Raw genomic sequence first — 15,743 nt, 5'->3', positions numbered from 1 at the left:
AACTCATTAGGTTAGTTGAATGTCACACTGGATTCTGTTGGAGAGAAGATTAATGTACTGGAATATTTTAATAGGGCAGTAGGAAATATCCAGCTAAAGCACAGAAAAGAGAATGGAAAATACAGCCAAAAAAAAAAAATGATAGACATAGAATATGTGACAAAAAAAGTCTCACAATATCCTGTAGACTTTTTAATATATGTAGAATTTAAATATGTGACAAAAATATAACGTGCTAAGTATAAGAGTAAGTGTTCTTCATTCTTGGCATATCTGGGAATTAATAACAGTATAATGTATTTTGCTGAGCTGTGTGTGCTCAGTTGGGTCCGACTCTTTGAGACCCCATGGACTGTAGTCTGCCAGGCTCCTCTGTCCATGGGATTTTCCTGGCAAAGAATACTGAATTGGGTTGCCATTTCCTTCTCCAGTGGATCATCCCAACCCAGGATCAAACTCCCATCTTCTGCGTTGGCAGGCGAATTTTTTACCACTGAGCCACCTGGGAAGTCTGCACTAATCTATATTCAGTTCAGTTCAGTTCAGTCGCTCAGTCGTGTCCGACTCTTTGTGACCCCATGAATTGCAGCACAGCAGGCCTCCCTGTCCATCACCAACTCCCGGAGTTCACCGAAACCCCTGTCCATCGAGTCGGTGATGCCATCCAGCCATTTCATCCTCTGTTGTCCCCTTCTCCTCCTGCCCTCAATCCCTCCCAGCATCAGAGTCTTTTCCAATGAGTCACCTCTTCACATGAGGTGGCCAAAGTATTGGAGTTTGTATGTAGGTTAATTAACAAGAAATAAAATTGTCAGATTGCCTGTTGAAAAAAGCTATATACTGCCTATAAGGACAGTACCTTAACTATAACTTAACTATAAGGACAAAGAAAGGTTGAGTAGAAAGATGGAGAAATATATAGCATGCAAAGAATGGATAAGAGAAAGCTGGTATAGTTGTACAGATATCAGACAAAATATACTTTATAGCTAAAGACGTTACTAGCAATAAAGAGAAATCTTTCATAATAATAAAACGGTAATTTCTGTGAGGAATATACACTAATTTTAAGCATATGCATCTAATAAGAGCTTCAGAATAGATGAAGAATATTTGACAGAACTAAAATGAGAAATAGATAATCCACAATTAACAGTGGAAGACCAACACATCTCTCTTAGAACAAGTAGAGCAAACACATACAATGATGAGTAAAAATACGAACGTTTTATACACGTGATTAACAAACCTGACTAAATTGTCACACATGAAACATTACACCCAACAATAACAAAGTGCTTATTTTTTTTCAAGTGTACATGGAAGATTTACTAAACGGGACTATATTCTAAATCATAAAGCAAGCTTGAACAAATTTTCTGGATTGAAATCATTGAAAATATTATTTTCTATAGTTAGATTAAGCTAGATGTCAATTACCAAAAGGTATCTACATAATCTATATATATTTGGAAACTAAACAGTGCTCTTCAAAAACACCAATGGTCAACAAAGAAATCGCAAAGGAAATTTAAAATAGAGTTTTTGCATGACCTTTGGATAGGCAAAATTTTTTTTTTGCAAGACATAAGAAAACTTAAGAGAAAGACATATAAAGTAGACTATAATAAAAATAAGACTTCTTCGTCAAAAGATATCACTTACCATGAAGAAGCAAAGCACAGATTAGAAGACATTGATAATATGTATGTCAGAATATATTTAAAATCTCTTACATAATGTTAAGAAAAGACAATCAAATAGAGACTGGAGCAGTCTCTTCACAAAAGCACTGGAGTAACAATTCATGAAAAACAATAACCAAATGACAGTAAACATGAAAAAGTACTCAACCTCATTATAGATATTCAGATTAAAACTGTAATGAAATATCACAGCATATCCACTGGAATGATTAAAATTATTAAAACTGACAACACCAATTGTTGGCAAGTTTGTGGGGCAACAGGAACTCTCGTGTACTGCTGGTGGGAATATAAGTTTAAATAACTTTGGGAAACTGTTTGGCAGTAGCTACTAAATCTGGACATAAGCCTATTCTTGGTGAGCAGTTTCACTCTTGGGTACATTCTTAGTTGTAGTTTATTAGTATGCCATATGGAGAAGGCAATGGCAACCCACTCCAATACTCTTGTCTGGAATATCCCATGGATGGAGGAACCTGGTAGGCTGCAGTCCATGGGGTCGCTAGGAGTGGGGCATGACTGAGTGACTTCACTTTCACTTTTCACTTTCATGCACTGGAGAAGGAGATGGCAACCCACTCCAGTGTTCTTGCCTGGAGAATCCCAGGGATGGGGGAGCCTGGTGGGCTGCCGTCTCTGAGGTCGCACAGAGTCGGACACAACTGAAGTGACTTAGCAGAAGCAGCAGTATGCCATAGGATATTTGAAAAAATCTCCATAGCTGTGCCATTTGTAAAAGCCAAAAGCTGGTATTAACCCAGATGTCCATCAGCAATAGAATGAGTCCTTCTCTGGTGGTCCAGTGGCTAAGCTTCATACTCCCAGTGCAGGGGGCCCAGGTTCAATCCCCAGTCAGGGAACTAGATCCTACATGCTACAGCTAAGATCCAGAGCAGCCAAAGAGATAAATAAGTAAAAACTAGATATTAAAAAAAGAATAGATAAATTCTGGCATATTCACTTAATGGAATACTCTGCAGCAGTGAGATTGAATGAACTATTACTATATGCCACAATGTAGATGAGTCTTGCAAAGAGAAAAAGAAGCCAGATTAAAAAAGTTAATACATTGTGCTTTCTAAATGAAATTTATGTTTATAAACTATAAAGTTAAAAAGCAGGCAGAATTTGTCAGTGGTGATAGCAGTTGGAATAATGGCTACCTTTGGTTGGGAGGAGTGGTAAAAAGGAAGAATAGGGGGGACTTCTGGGGATCCAGTGTTCTGTTTCTTGGTCTAGAACATATATATGTTCAGTTTGTTAAAATATACTTAATTGATCTTACGTGATTTATGCATTTTTTTGAATTATTTATATTTCAATGAAAAGTTTTAACTGGAAAAAAAAAAGCCAGCACATGTCAGTCTCCCTCCATTTACTTAAAAGAAGTGAATGAGTATATCTTAGGTAATCAGTATAATTATTAGGAAATTTGAAATCTTAAATGATAAATAAGATTAAAATGCAATAAGCAGATAAAGTTCTTGTATGAATGAATTGGCATTTTATCTGAAAGTTACAAATGAGTAGCTACTAACTGTTATTATTCTTGTTTATAAGAGTGGCTCTAACTTTGTGAATTTATTAATATAAAATCTAAGCTCTGTGTTGTATTTTTTCAATAAAAACATATTATTTTAAATATATCACAAATATTCTGTGTCTACAGGCCAACTGTGCAGGAAGATGGAGGAGATGTAATCTATAAAGGCTTTGAAGATGGCATCGTACAGCTGAAACTCCAAGGTTCTTGTACCAGCTGCCCCAGTTCAATCATTACTCTGAAAAATGGAATTCAGAACATGCTGCAGTTTTATATTCCAGAAGTAGAAGGCGTAGAACAGGTATGCCAATATTGTATGACAGTTTAGATTTAATATTAAAATGAAGTTTTTGGAAAGAAAAGAAATTCATGACGTGACATTTTCTTCAACTGCTATATCATTGTGTTACCATTATTATCAGGCTCCTTCTTTGAGAATTATCTTTATGTTAATAATTCCCTGCTGTGTGCTCAGCAGTTTTCCAAATATTACATGGTTTATTTTCTAACAACACGGTTTGTTAATATTAAATAAGTCACTTTCATTTTGTACTTGGGAAACAGAGGGCATATTGCTGTTCTGGCTGTAGAAAAATTATGAAAGGGAAACATCATGGAATTTTATAGATGACATTTATCAGTCTTTAGTGGAAGAGCTCTACTACTTCATATTTTTTTAATTAATTGATTAATATTTGGTTGCACTGAGTCTTTGTTGCTGTGTGTGGGGTTTCTCTAGTTGAAATGAGCAAGGACTACACTTCATTTTGGTGCACAGGCTTCTCATTGCGGTGGCTTCTCATGTCGCAAAGCGTGGGCTCTTGGGCATGCAGACTGCAGTAGTTGGGGCTCATAGGCTCCAGAGCACAGGCTCAGTAGTTGTGGCGCACAGATTTAGTTGCTTCACAGCATGTGGGATCCTCCCGGACCAGGGACTGAACCTGGATCCCCTGCATTGGCAGGTGGATTCTCATCCACTGTACCATGAGGGGAGCCCCTCCACTACTTCACATTTAAATACTTCTTGTTCTTAAACATGCAGGCAAGAAGCCCTTCAAAGAATCATACTTTGTTGTACAAAGTACAGTTACAGATAGAGTTTTAGAGCTTTATTTATAGCCTGATGTTGACATTTTTTTCCTGCCCAAAGATATCTAAGGAATATAGTACCAGTATTTTTCTCAGCAGTAATAGTGACCTTCACTGCTGTTATTCTCAACCAAGAGGCAAGGCCTTCTGGAGAGCCATTATCAAGGAAGGAAAGAGAATATGGAAATTAAAAATTTGAAAAAAAAATGCTTCAGGTAATTCTGTGCTTTTAAGGAGAAGGCATCATCTCTCAGCTCCTGTGAGACTCACTCTTTTCTGGGCAGTACTTAAACCTGTCCCTGTGGTACAACACATGCCATCTCCTCTTTGAAGTTCTTATTAGTTCTTCAGTTGGAGTTAAGCCCTTCTTTGGTGCAAAGCTTCTGTGTGTCTGTTTCAGCTTTCTGGTAATGGATAATTCCTTGAGAGATTTATAATCGTACCTAGGTCTCTGTGTTCTTCTGTAACAGCCTTGTGTGTTGTACATGTTTACCTAGTTTTCGTTAAATATTTAGAAACATTATTCCAAATTTAGGAATATTTTGCCTAAAATAGAAGTTGATTGACAAAATTTTTTTGATTGGATGTTGCTGAGATTGCATATAAAAATATCAGTTCCTTGAAAGTAAATATCCATTTTTTATTCAGTGCAAAAGAAACTATGAGGGAATTGATTGTCTCAGATCAGAACCAGATTCATCTAGATTTAAAAAAAATTAATTTTGGCCCCATTATCCTCTGTATGCCTTTTTAAAAAAATAGCTAACACTTTGCTAGATTGACAAAGGAAGGTTTTTATTCACTTGTCCAGGGTTGGGTGATGAATTGGCAGTAGGATTATAAACCTGAGTTGGTTTTAATTATAGTAGGTGTGGCTAAGAAAAAAAATAGTCTTAGGTTTATATAACCCTTTTCTTTTCCAGAGGAGTTGGTTTTTATTATCTGAGTAATATATTAACTCATGAAAAGATACTAATCCTTTTATTTTTTCCTTCGAGTATTCATTAGTATTTTTCTGTAACTTAACTTGAAATGAAAATCTTCATATTTTCCTAAGGTTTAAAATGAACTTTTATCTGAGTAAGACCAACGTGATTAGTTGCTAGTATATTTTCTAGCAACTATAAAGGTATAGTCTCTTTACCATTTTTAGGGATTCATTTTTCTAATACATATTTTTGCAATAGCAATTTGGTATATTTCCCTAGGACTATGCTTAAGGAAATAAGATGCTTTTGAAATAAAAACAAAAGAAGTCAATTCTGTATATTAGTCATAGAGCTAGGAAATACCAGTTCATCATGATGGTCCTCTATGTCCACCTGAGACTCTGCTTTTGGAAACCTCCTTTGGAACAAGGAACACAGACCAATGTTTTAATTAACTTGCTGCCCAATATGCTACTGGAGATCAGTGGAGAAATAACTCCAGAAAGAATGAAGGGATGGAGTTAAAGCAAAAACAAGACTCAGTTGTGGATGGGACTGGTGAAGAAGCAAGGTCTGATGCTGTAAAGAGCAATATTGCATAGGAACCTGGAATGTTAGGTCCATGAATCCAGGCAAATTGGAAGTGGTCAAACAGGAGATGGCAAGAGTGAATATCGACATTCTAAGAATCAGCGAACTAAGATGGACTGGAATGGGTGAATTTAACTCAGATGACCATATCTACTACTGTAGGCAGGAATCCCTTAGAAGAAATGAAGTAGCCATCATAGTCAACAAAAGAGTCCAAAATTCAGTACTTGGATGCAATCTCAAAAATGATAGAATGATTTCTGTTTGTTTACAAGGCAAACCATTCAATATCATGGTAATCCAAGTCTATGCCTTGACCAGTAACACTGAAGAAGCTGAAGTTGAATGGTTTTATGAAGACCTACAAGACCTTTTAGAACTAACACCTAAAAAAGATGTCCTTTTCATTATAGGGGACTGGAATGCAAAAGTAGGAAGTCAAGAAATACCTGGAGTAGCAGGCAAATTTGGCCTTGGAGTACAGAATGAAGCAGGGCAAAGGCTAATAGAGTTTTGACAAGAGAATGCACAGGTCATAGCAAATGCCCTCTTCGAACAACACAAGGGAAGACTTTTTACATGGACATCACCAGATGGTCAACACCGAAATCAGATAGATTATATTATTTGCAGGCAAAGATGGAGAAGCCCTATACAGTCAGCAAAAACAAGACCAGGAGCTGACTGTGGCTCAGATCATGAACTCCTTATTGCCAAATTCAGACTTAAAGAAGGTGGGGAAAACCACTAGACCATTCAGGTATGACCTAAATCAAATTCCTTATGACTATACAGTGGAAGTGAGAAATAGATTTAAGGGACTAGATCTGATAGACAGAGTGCCTGACCAACTATGGACTGAGGTTCCTGACATTGTACAGGAGACAAGAATCAAGACCATCCCCAAGAAAAAGAAATACAAAAAGCAAAATGGCTGTCTGAGGAGGCCTTACAAATAGCTGTGAGAAGAGAAGTGAAAAGCAAAGGAGAAAAGGAAAGATATACCCATTTGAATGCAGAGTTCCAAAGAATAGCAAGAAGAGATAAGAAAGCCTTCCTCAGTGATCAATGCAAAGAAATAGAGGAAAAAAACAGAATGGGAAAGACTAAAGATCTCTTCAAGAAAGTTAGAGATACCAAGGGAACATTTCATGCAAAGATGGGTTCAGTAAAGGACAGAAATGGTATGGACCTAACAGAAGCAGAAGATATTAAGAATAGGTGGCAAGAATACACAGAAGACCTATACAAAAAAGATCTTCCCGACCCAGATAATCACGATGGTGTGATCACTCACACTCACCTAGAGCCAGACATCCTGGAATGTGAAGTCAAGTGGGCCTTAGGAAGCATCACTACAAACAAAGCTAGTGGAGGTGATGGAATTCCAGTTGAGCTATTGCAAATCCTAAAAGATGGTGCTGTGAAAGTGTTGCACTCAATCTGCCAGCAAATTTGGAAAACTCGGCAGTGGCCACAGGACTGGAAAAGGTCAGTTTTCATTCCAATCCCAAAGAAAGGCAATGCCAAAGAATGCTCAAACTACCACACAACTGCACTCATCTCACACGCTAGTAAAGTAATGCTCATAATTCTCCAAGCCAGGCTTCAGCAATATGTGAACCATGAACTTCGAGATGTTCAAGCTGGTTTTAGAAAAGGCAGAGGAACCAGAGATCAAATTGCCAACATCTGCTGGATCATCAAAAAAGCAAGAGAGTTCCAGAAAAACATCAATTTCTGCTTTATTGACTATGCCAACACCTTTGACTGTGTGGATCACAATAAACTGTGGAAAATTCTGAAGGAGATGGGAATACCAGACTACCTGACCTGCCTCTTGAGAAATCTGTGTGCAGGTCAGGAAGCAACAGTTAGAACTGGACATGGAACAACAGACTGGTTCCAAATAGGAAAAGGAGTACGTCAAGGCTATATATTGTCACCCTGCTTATTTAACTTCTATGCAGAGTACATCATGAGAAACGCTGGGCTGGAAGAAGCGCAAGCTGGAATCAAGATTGCCGGGAGAAATATCAATAACCTCAGATATGCAGGTGAAACCACCCTTATGGCAGAAAGTAAAGAAGAAGCAAAGAGCCTCTTGATGAAAGTGAAAGAGGAGAGTGAAAAAGTTGACTTAAAGCTCAACATTCAGAAAATGAAGATCATGGCATCCAGTCCCATCACTTCATGGCAAGTAGATGGAGAAACAGTGGAAACAGTGGCTGACTTTATTTTGGGGGGCTGCAAAATCCCTGCAGATGGTGATTTCAGCCATAAAATTAAAAGACGCTTATTCCTTGGAAGAAAAGTTATGACCCACCTAGATAGCATATTAAAAAGCAGAGGCATTAGTTTGTCTACAAAGGTCCATCTAGTCAAGGCATTGGTTTTCCAGTGGTCATGTATGGATGTGAGAGTTGGACCATAAAGAAAGCTGAGTGTCAAAGAATTGATGCTTTTGAACTGTGGTGTTGGAGAAGACTCTTGAGAGTCCCTTGGACTGCAAGGAGATCCAACCAGTCCATCCTAAAGGAGATCAGTCCTGGGTGTTCATTGGAAGGACTGATGTTGAAGCTGAAACTCCGGTACTTTGGCCACCTGATGCGAAGAGCTGACTCATTTAAAAAGACCCTGATGGTGGGAAAACTTGAGGGCGGGAGGAGAAGGGGACGACAGAGGATGAGATGGGTGGATGGCATCACCGACTCAATGGACATGCGTTTGGGTAGATTCCAACAGTTGGTGATGGACAAGGAGGCCTGGTGTACTGCGGTTCATGGGGTTGGAAAGAGTCAACACGACTGAGCAACTGAACTGAACTGAACCGAATATTCAGTTTGCTTTTATGTTGCTAGAATATCAGATTTTTATGTAAACCTTGTGCTTTGGGGCTGTTGATAGATTTATTCTTACTGGATTGGTATGTATTGTTGCAGAGTATTTTAGGTAAGCAAGTAATATTAAAATCATGAAAATAGCAATTTCTACTCCTTAATTCTGTATTTTTTTTTGTTTGTTTGTTGTTTGTTTTAGGTTATGGACGATGAATCAGATGAAAAAGAAGCAAACTCACCTTAAACTCATTTGAGTTTTCTGTGGGCCCTGCAGTTGGACTTGTTGATAATATGTACTAAGCTTTTATTATTAATCTGCTAAGCAACTTGAGGATTAATAAAATATGTCCTTTCTTCAGAGAATGATATATAAATATTGCATGTTTGCTTTACCTCATATGAGTTATTTATAACATCCTGAATCATCTTCTGTACACGTGGATTTTGTCCAGGGATATTTTTATTTTTGTTCTTCATTTCTCATGGTTCCTTCTTTGCATAATGTGTGAAGCAGTTTAAAATACATTCCCTACCCCCAATCTGAGTTATTTACTCTTTAAATACAGAAGTAAATAGGGAGAATCTTAAGATATTCTAAAATGGCTTCACTTTTTATGAGATGTTTTAGACTATTTTTACTGAACTTTTACCTTGTTAAACACTAAACAATTTTAGTTTTAAAATGGTATCTGGTGACTTCCCTGGTGGTCCAGTGATTAAGAATCCACCTTGCAACGTAGGGGATGCAGTTGGATACCTGATCAGGGAACTAAGACCCCACGTGCCACAGAGCACTTGAGCCTGCATGCCACAGTGAAAGATCCCAAGTCCTGCAACCAAGACCCGATACAGCCAAATAAATAAAATATTTTTTAAAAATGGTATCTGGCTAGTAGCTCCCAACGTAGTATCATGTAACTTCCCACTGAAAGACCAAAAAAAAAAAAAAAAAAAGGATCACAATGCTGAAAACTGATAAAGAACTAAGTCCTAGAATGTGGACAAAATTTCTGTTGATTACAAGACAGCAGGCTGAATTGAGAAAAACTGCTTTAGTGTGCCATGCCAGAAAATTCGACAGTTATCTTTCTATTAACATAATGCAAAGAGCCAACTCATTGGAAAAGACCCTGATGCTGGGAAAGATTGAAGGCAAAAGGAGAAGGGGGCAGCAGAGGATGAGATGGTTAGACAGCATCACCAACTCAATGGACATGAATTTGAGCAAACTCCAGGAGATAGTGAAGGACAGGGAAGCCTGGCTTGCTGCAGTCCATGGGGTTGCGATGAGTCAGACACAACTTAGCAACTGAACAAGAACAACTTTCTACCCCATAGGGGTAACTTTTCTCAGATGACCCAAATAGCAAATTACACGTCTCTCTTGTTTTTGATGGGGTTTCCCTGGTGGCTCTGATGGTAAAGAATCTGCCTGCAATGAGGGAGACCTGGGTTTATTCCTCAGTTGGGAAGATGCCCTGGAGAAGGGAACAGCTACCCACTCCAGTATTCTTGCCTGGAGAATTCCATGGACAGAGGAGCCTGGCAGGCTATAGTCCATGGGGTCACAGAGGCAGACAGGACTGAGTGACTTTCACTTTCACCTTCTTATTTTTCTATAGGAATTCAGAGACAGCAGTTCATAGACAGTATCAGGAAAGGAAACATAAGTACGTTGGATCTTTGGAACTTTCTTCCCCAAAAGTGTGGAGATTAATGTAGGGATGGAAACAAAAAGAACTCCAGCATTTGTGAGTGGTGGAAAGAGAAGTTTTTATTTTTGTTCTTTTGGTTCATAGAACCGGGCATTGCGGTTGGAGAATTTGTTTCCTGAGCCATTATAGCGGAGAAGGCAATGACACCCCACTCCAGTACTCTTGCTGGAAAATCCCATGGATGGAGAAGCCTGGTAGACTGCAGTCCATGCGGTCACTAGGAGTTGGACACGACTGCGTAACTTTCAAGTAGACAACCTGAGCGACTTCACTTTCACTTTTCACTTTCATGCATTGGAGAAGGAAATGGCAAGCCACTCCAGTGTTCTTGCCTGGAGAATCCCAGGGACATGGGAGCCTGGTGGGCTGCCGTCTCTGGAGTCACACAGAGTCGGACACGACTGAAGTGACTTAGCAGCAGCAGCAGCCATTATAGATGAATTTAGGTTAGACTTTGGGAATTACTTTGTAAGCTAGGCACAGTAACCTGCCCTTTAGCTGAAGCTACAGGAAATTGAAATTGTGGAGGAGATGCAGTTAATCAGTCTTGGGTCTGGCCACAAAATAAGTGGCTGAGTGGGGGTGGGAGATTCAGTTACTGGAATATAGGAACTCACAGAACTGAGAGGCCAAGTTATTGGAAAGATTCTCTACAAAACAGAGCAGCCATGAGGAACAAGGAGGAAAGGTGGAGAACGTTCTCAGCACACAAAGTGTTGTAATCAGAATCTGGAAGCTGTGAGATGTATTTGGGAACTGCAGGAAGCTAAGTAGGACTTGAGTGTGAAGTGGAAGGAAGGCCTTAGCTGGAATGGGGCAGAGGCAGGCAGTGCTTTGTGCGGACAGCACTGTAGAAGTTCTTGGCTGCCTACCCTTCTTTCAGCCAGAGAGTTTACGCTGAGGCTTTCTTCTGACTGAGAGGTCTTCTCAGTTACCATTTGCTTGCCCTGTGCCCAGGGAAGATAGGTCTCAGCTCAGTCCCAGGGGATAAATTATGACTAGTCTAACTCAGTACATCTTAACTCCTTTTTTCTTTGCCAGTCATTAGTCTAAGTATGGACACAGTCATGTCCGACTCTTTGTGACCCCATGGACTATGCAATTTATGGAATTCTCCAGGCCAGAATACTGGAGTGGGTAGCCAGTCCCTTCTCCAGGGGGTCTTCCCAACCCAGGGATAGAACTCAGGTCTCTCTCATTGCAGGTGGATTCTTTACCAGCTGAGCCACCAGAGAAGCCTCTTAAGTATGGATACATGACCCAGCTCTGCCTGTGAACTGAAAGAGAAAGTCTATTAGAAAGTTCTGGAAAGATTGTCTTCCTTGATTGAGAGAGAAGGAAGTTTACATGTAAAGAAGGCTCTTTGCTTCTCCATTCCATTCCTCCCTGCTAGGTACACTGTAATATGAAGACTTGATGTCCAAGGCTCTGACAGTCAGCTTGTGATCATGAAAAGCCAGTTTGCTAAGAATGGCAAAGAAGAAGCGAAAAAAAAAGGAGATCTGGATATTTGAGGACTCTATTGACCTTTGAGCTAGTCCAGGAACCACCCATTTTCAGAGTATCATGTGAGATAAAAGGTTTTCTTGTTAAAGCTGCTGTTATCAATTACTCTCATTTGAAGCTGGTTGCCTTCTAACAAAGAACCTGGTAAATCATGGAGAACTTTGTAAGTAATTTTACTGCTTAATTATTTGTGGTAGACAGTGCCTAATGTTTGGAGAAGGCAATGGCAAGCCACTCCAGTACTCTTGCCTAGAAAATCCCATGGATGGAGGAGCCTGGTAGGCTGCAGTCCATGGGGTTGCTACAAGTCGGACGCGACTGAACGACTTCACTTTCACTTTTCACTTTCACACAATGGAGAAGGCAATGGCAACCCACTCCAGTGTTCTTGCCTGGAGAATCCCAGGGATGGCAGAGCCTGGTGGGCTGCCGTCTATGGGGTCTCACGGAGTCAGACACGACTGAAGCGACTTAGCAGCAGCAGCAGCAGTGCCTAATGTTGATCCTAAAATGACAACAAATTTACATTTTTAACTGAGCCACTTTTTCAAATATTTTTTCAATCAAATATTAATTTAGGTTTAGATTAATCAGGTGATAGTTTTTCATTTTGAATATTTAAGTTATATTTAATTTCCTCCTCCCGGACAGCCACAAAGAAAGTAATCATTAGTTAGTTGTTTTTCACTAAAACAAAAAAATTAACCCCTCAAAATGTATAAAATTTTTGTTACATGAAATATTCTTGAAGGCACTTTATGGGATATTTCAATATGTATTTGAGACAGAGATTATTGGCCAAAAGTAAAGAGAGCACCTGGAGGATTTTTTACTAAACAAAATTAGGGTGTAGCCTATCATGGAAGGAGTAATTTCCCCCTCCACCTCTCTTGAGTTCTTATGAGTGGACACATAATTAAATTGATACAAGATAGATTAGCTGGAGAAAAAGAGAAAAATTTAATTCTTATAGATGTCTCATAGCAATGCGACCTAAGAAGTGGCCAAAGCAGTTGGCTTTTATATTTCCAGACAAAGTTGAGAGGAATTGACAGAACAAAGAAATGTAAGTTTGGGTGCTTAATTAGTAGGACTTCCCAGGTGGCTCAGTGTAAAGAATTTGCCTGCCAATGCAGGAGAGGCAGGAAACTGGATTCAGTCCTTGAGTTGGGAAGATTCCCTGGAGGAGGAAATGGCAACTCACCCCAGTATCCTTGCCTGTAAAATCCCACAGACAAAGGAGCCTGGCAGGGTTGCATTGAGCCAGACGTGACTGAGCACACAGGCTCAATTAGTAAGGAAGAAGTTTGGACTTGGGTGGGTTGTAAGGTAGAAAGGAAGTGACGAGGTTTATTTAGATAACCTCCTGGTCTGAATTCCCTATCTCTACTGATAAGGATGTCTTCCTACCTCCCAGTACAGGAAGGGTACCTGTCACATGGAAGATTTATTTCCTGCTTTCAGGGAGACGAGAGGGTCAGTGAGTCCCTCTTGTAATGGCTATTTCTTAAGTAACTTGAATTCAAAATAATATGTCTTTGAGGCATATTTTGGGGTGCCTGCCTTGAGCCCCAACAAACCCTAAACAGAATAATGAGCAAAGTATATAAAAGTAGTAAACTTTCATTGTACATTCACTGTGTGACACTGTTGTAAGCACCTTATATTTATGAAGTCATTTAATCTTATGAGATCAGTAACTATTGTTGTTTCCATGAGGCACAGAGAAGAGAAGTACATATTCCATTGCCATAGAACTTAAGGGGAAAAGACAGGAACATGACCCCTGGGCATTCTGGTTGCAAAGCCTTTGCACAATACTGTACTATTTTGCCTTAAGGGAATTGAACCCATGTACCTTTCCTGAGTATTCCTATCTCAGGGAAGGGAAAAAGCATCTCTTGTCTCCATAGCTGCTGCTTTCTAGTGGACAAATGTCTTTTCCATCTGTTATTTGCTCCAGACCATTACAGGCCAAAGCAGTGCATATGGTGGACAGTTTTAAATGCAGGAATATGAAGCTAGCTGCTCTCCAGTCCATTGGGAATTTACATCCCTTTGTGAGGGTAAATTTACACTCCCAGCCTTATGCTCTGCTTCTGCACATCAGGATTATCAATGACAATTCCACAGGGTGCTTACAGTCTGCAGAATCCACTTTTGGAAGAAACTCCAGAAAACAGTATTTTTCGTCACTGTACATTTCTAGCTGTCTTTCAGCTCTAGGCAGCTCCCTAGAATGGTCCACTTTTATTTTGGCTCTGGTCACATCCTGCTGCTGCTGCTAAGTCACTTCAATTGTGTCCGACTCTGTGCGACCCCAGAGACGGCAGCCCACCAGGCTCTGCCGTCCCTGGGATTCTCCAGGCAAGAACACTGGAGTGGGTTGCCATTTCCTTCTCCAGGTCACATCCTAGAGGACAGAAATAGTAGACAGGCCCGGTTAATCTCATGGTGTCCAATTTGTTGACAATTTCTTGGCAGTAGAATGAGTTTCTTTCTAGCAGAGGTAGAAAACTTGCCCCAGGTTCTGCGTACTGCGGAAATTTGGAGCCACCCTAGAGGGGAGTATTGGGAAGTGTGTTCATTGTTCATTCTAGTTGGAGTCAGTACCTCAAGTTTGTCCTCAAACCTGAGGAGTGGACATCTTTTGATTGTGTGTCTTTGGTGTCCCCTCATTCTTTTCATCCTTTCCTTTGAAGACCTACATTTTCCTGACTCCATGTGGCTCTGTCCAATCACCATGTCCTGCCTTCTTTGCAATGGAAGTGGGGCATGTGACTCACACTAGACCCATCAGAATCCTTGCCTAGAATATAAAAAATGAGGATGGAGAAGTAACCTCTTTCCCCTTGGACTGCAAGCTGGAAATAGGTGATTTCAGAACTGTGGGGGGTGGGGTGGGGGTCTTTTCCTTGTCCATGAGGTCACAGAGAGAGACAGAGTTCTGACAGTTTGTGTCCCTGGATATAGATGTACTTGAAACTCTGTATCTCTGTCCTTCCAATTACATTAGCCAATAAATCCCCTTCTTCAACTAGTTTGAGTTTCCTCTAGAAATTTAAAATAAATACATATATTCACACTGAGGAAATCAGTAAGATCAACCTCGGATGTATTAAGGTTCTCTAGAAAAACGTAACTGTTAGGACAGACAGGGAGAGAGAGAGTGAGAGAGAAGGAGAGAGGGAGGGGAAAAGAGAGAAACAGAACTAATAGGAGCGATAGGAGGAGAGAAAGTGAGAGAGGGAAGAAGGGAGAGAGTGAAATTCATTTTAAGGAAGTGGCTCATGCAGTCATGGAGGCTAGCGAGTCCAAAGCATGCAGGATGGGTTCCAGGCTGGAGACAGGGAAGAGCTGATGTTGCAATCCAACTCCAGTTCCGCTGGGGAATTCTTTCTAGCTCTTAGAGGCGGGTGTGTCAGTGTTTGTTCTGTTCAAACTTTTAACTAACTGGATGAGGCCCATCTACGTAATGGAAGGCAATGTGCTTTACTCAAAGTCCATTGAATATAAACATCCGGAATATAATATTTTACCAAATATCAGGGCACTCTAGTGCAACCAAATTGACACATAAAATCAACCATCACGGTGGATAAAGTTTGCCTTCATCTCCAACTTCTTTCTGATTCCTTCTTCCATATCTCAGCCTCCTCTCTCCGGCATTACCACACCTAATTCCACACGCCCTTATGTTGTCCCTTTCTCGCCCAGTGTGGTAATTTGTCTGGGTGTTCTTGTCTGGAGAATCCCAGGGATGGGGGAGCCTGGTGGGCTGCTGTCTATGGAGTCGCATAGAGTCGGACACGACTGAAGTGACT

The 15,743-nt window shown here is 40.1% G+C and overlaps 1 protein-coding gene across 3 annotated transcripts in view; it reads left to right on the top strand.

The window, feature by feature from the left end:
* The window catches only part of NFU1 (NFU1 iron-sulfur cluster scaffold), a 28,974-nt gene extending 19,913 nt beyond the window's left edge, over nucleotides 1-9,061 (top strand). For all 3 annotated transcript variants that reach the window (XM_019970432.2, XM_019970433.2, XM_019970435.2), the window contains 2 exons: nucleotides 3,376-3,550; nucleotides 8,898-9,061. In XM_019970432.2, coding sequence (XP_019825991.2) covers nucleotides 3,376-3,550; nucleotides 8,898-8,942 — 220 coding nt within the window. In that variant the 3' untranslated portion in view covers nucleotides 8,943-9,061. The remainder of the gene's footprint in view (nucleotides 1-3,375; nucleotides 3,551-8,897) is intronic.
* The last annotated feature ends 6,682 nt before the right edge of the window (nucleotides 9,062-15,743 follow it).

The sequence above is a fragment of the Bos indicus genome, chromosome 11 (assembly GCF_029378745.1).
Source record: "Bos indicus isolate NIAB-ARS_2022 breed Sahiwal x Tharparkar chromosome 11, NIAB-ARS_B.indTharparkar_mat_pri_1.0, whole genome shotgun sequence".
Lineage (NCBI taxonomy): Eukaryota > Metazoa > Chordata > Mammalia > Artiodactyla > Bovidae > Bos > Bos indicus.
Note: the sequence above shows the minus strand (reverse complement) of the source record. Positions and strands in the feature narration are given on the sequence as shown.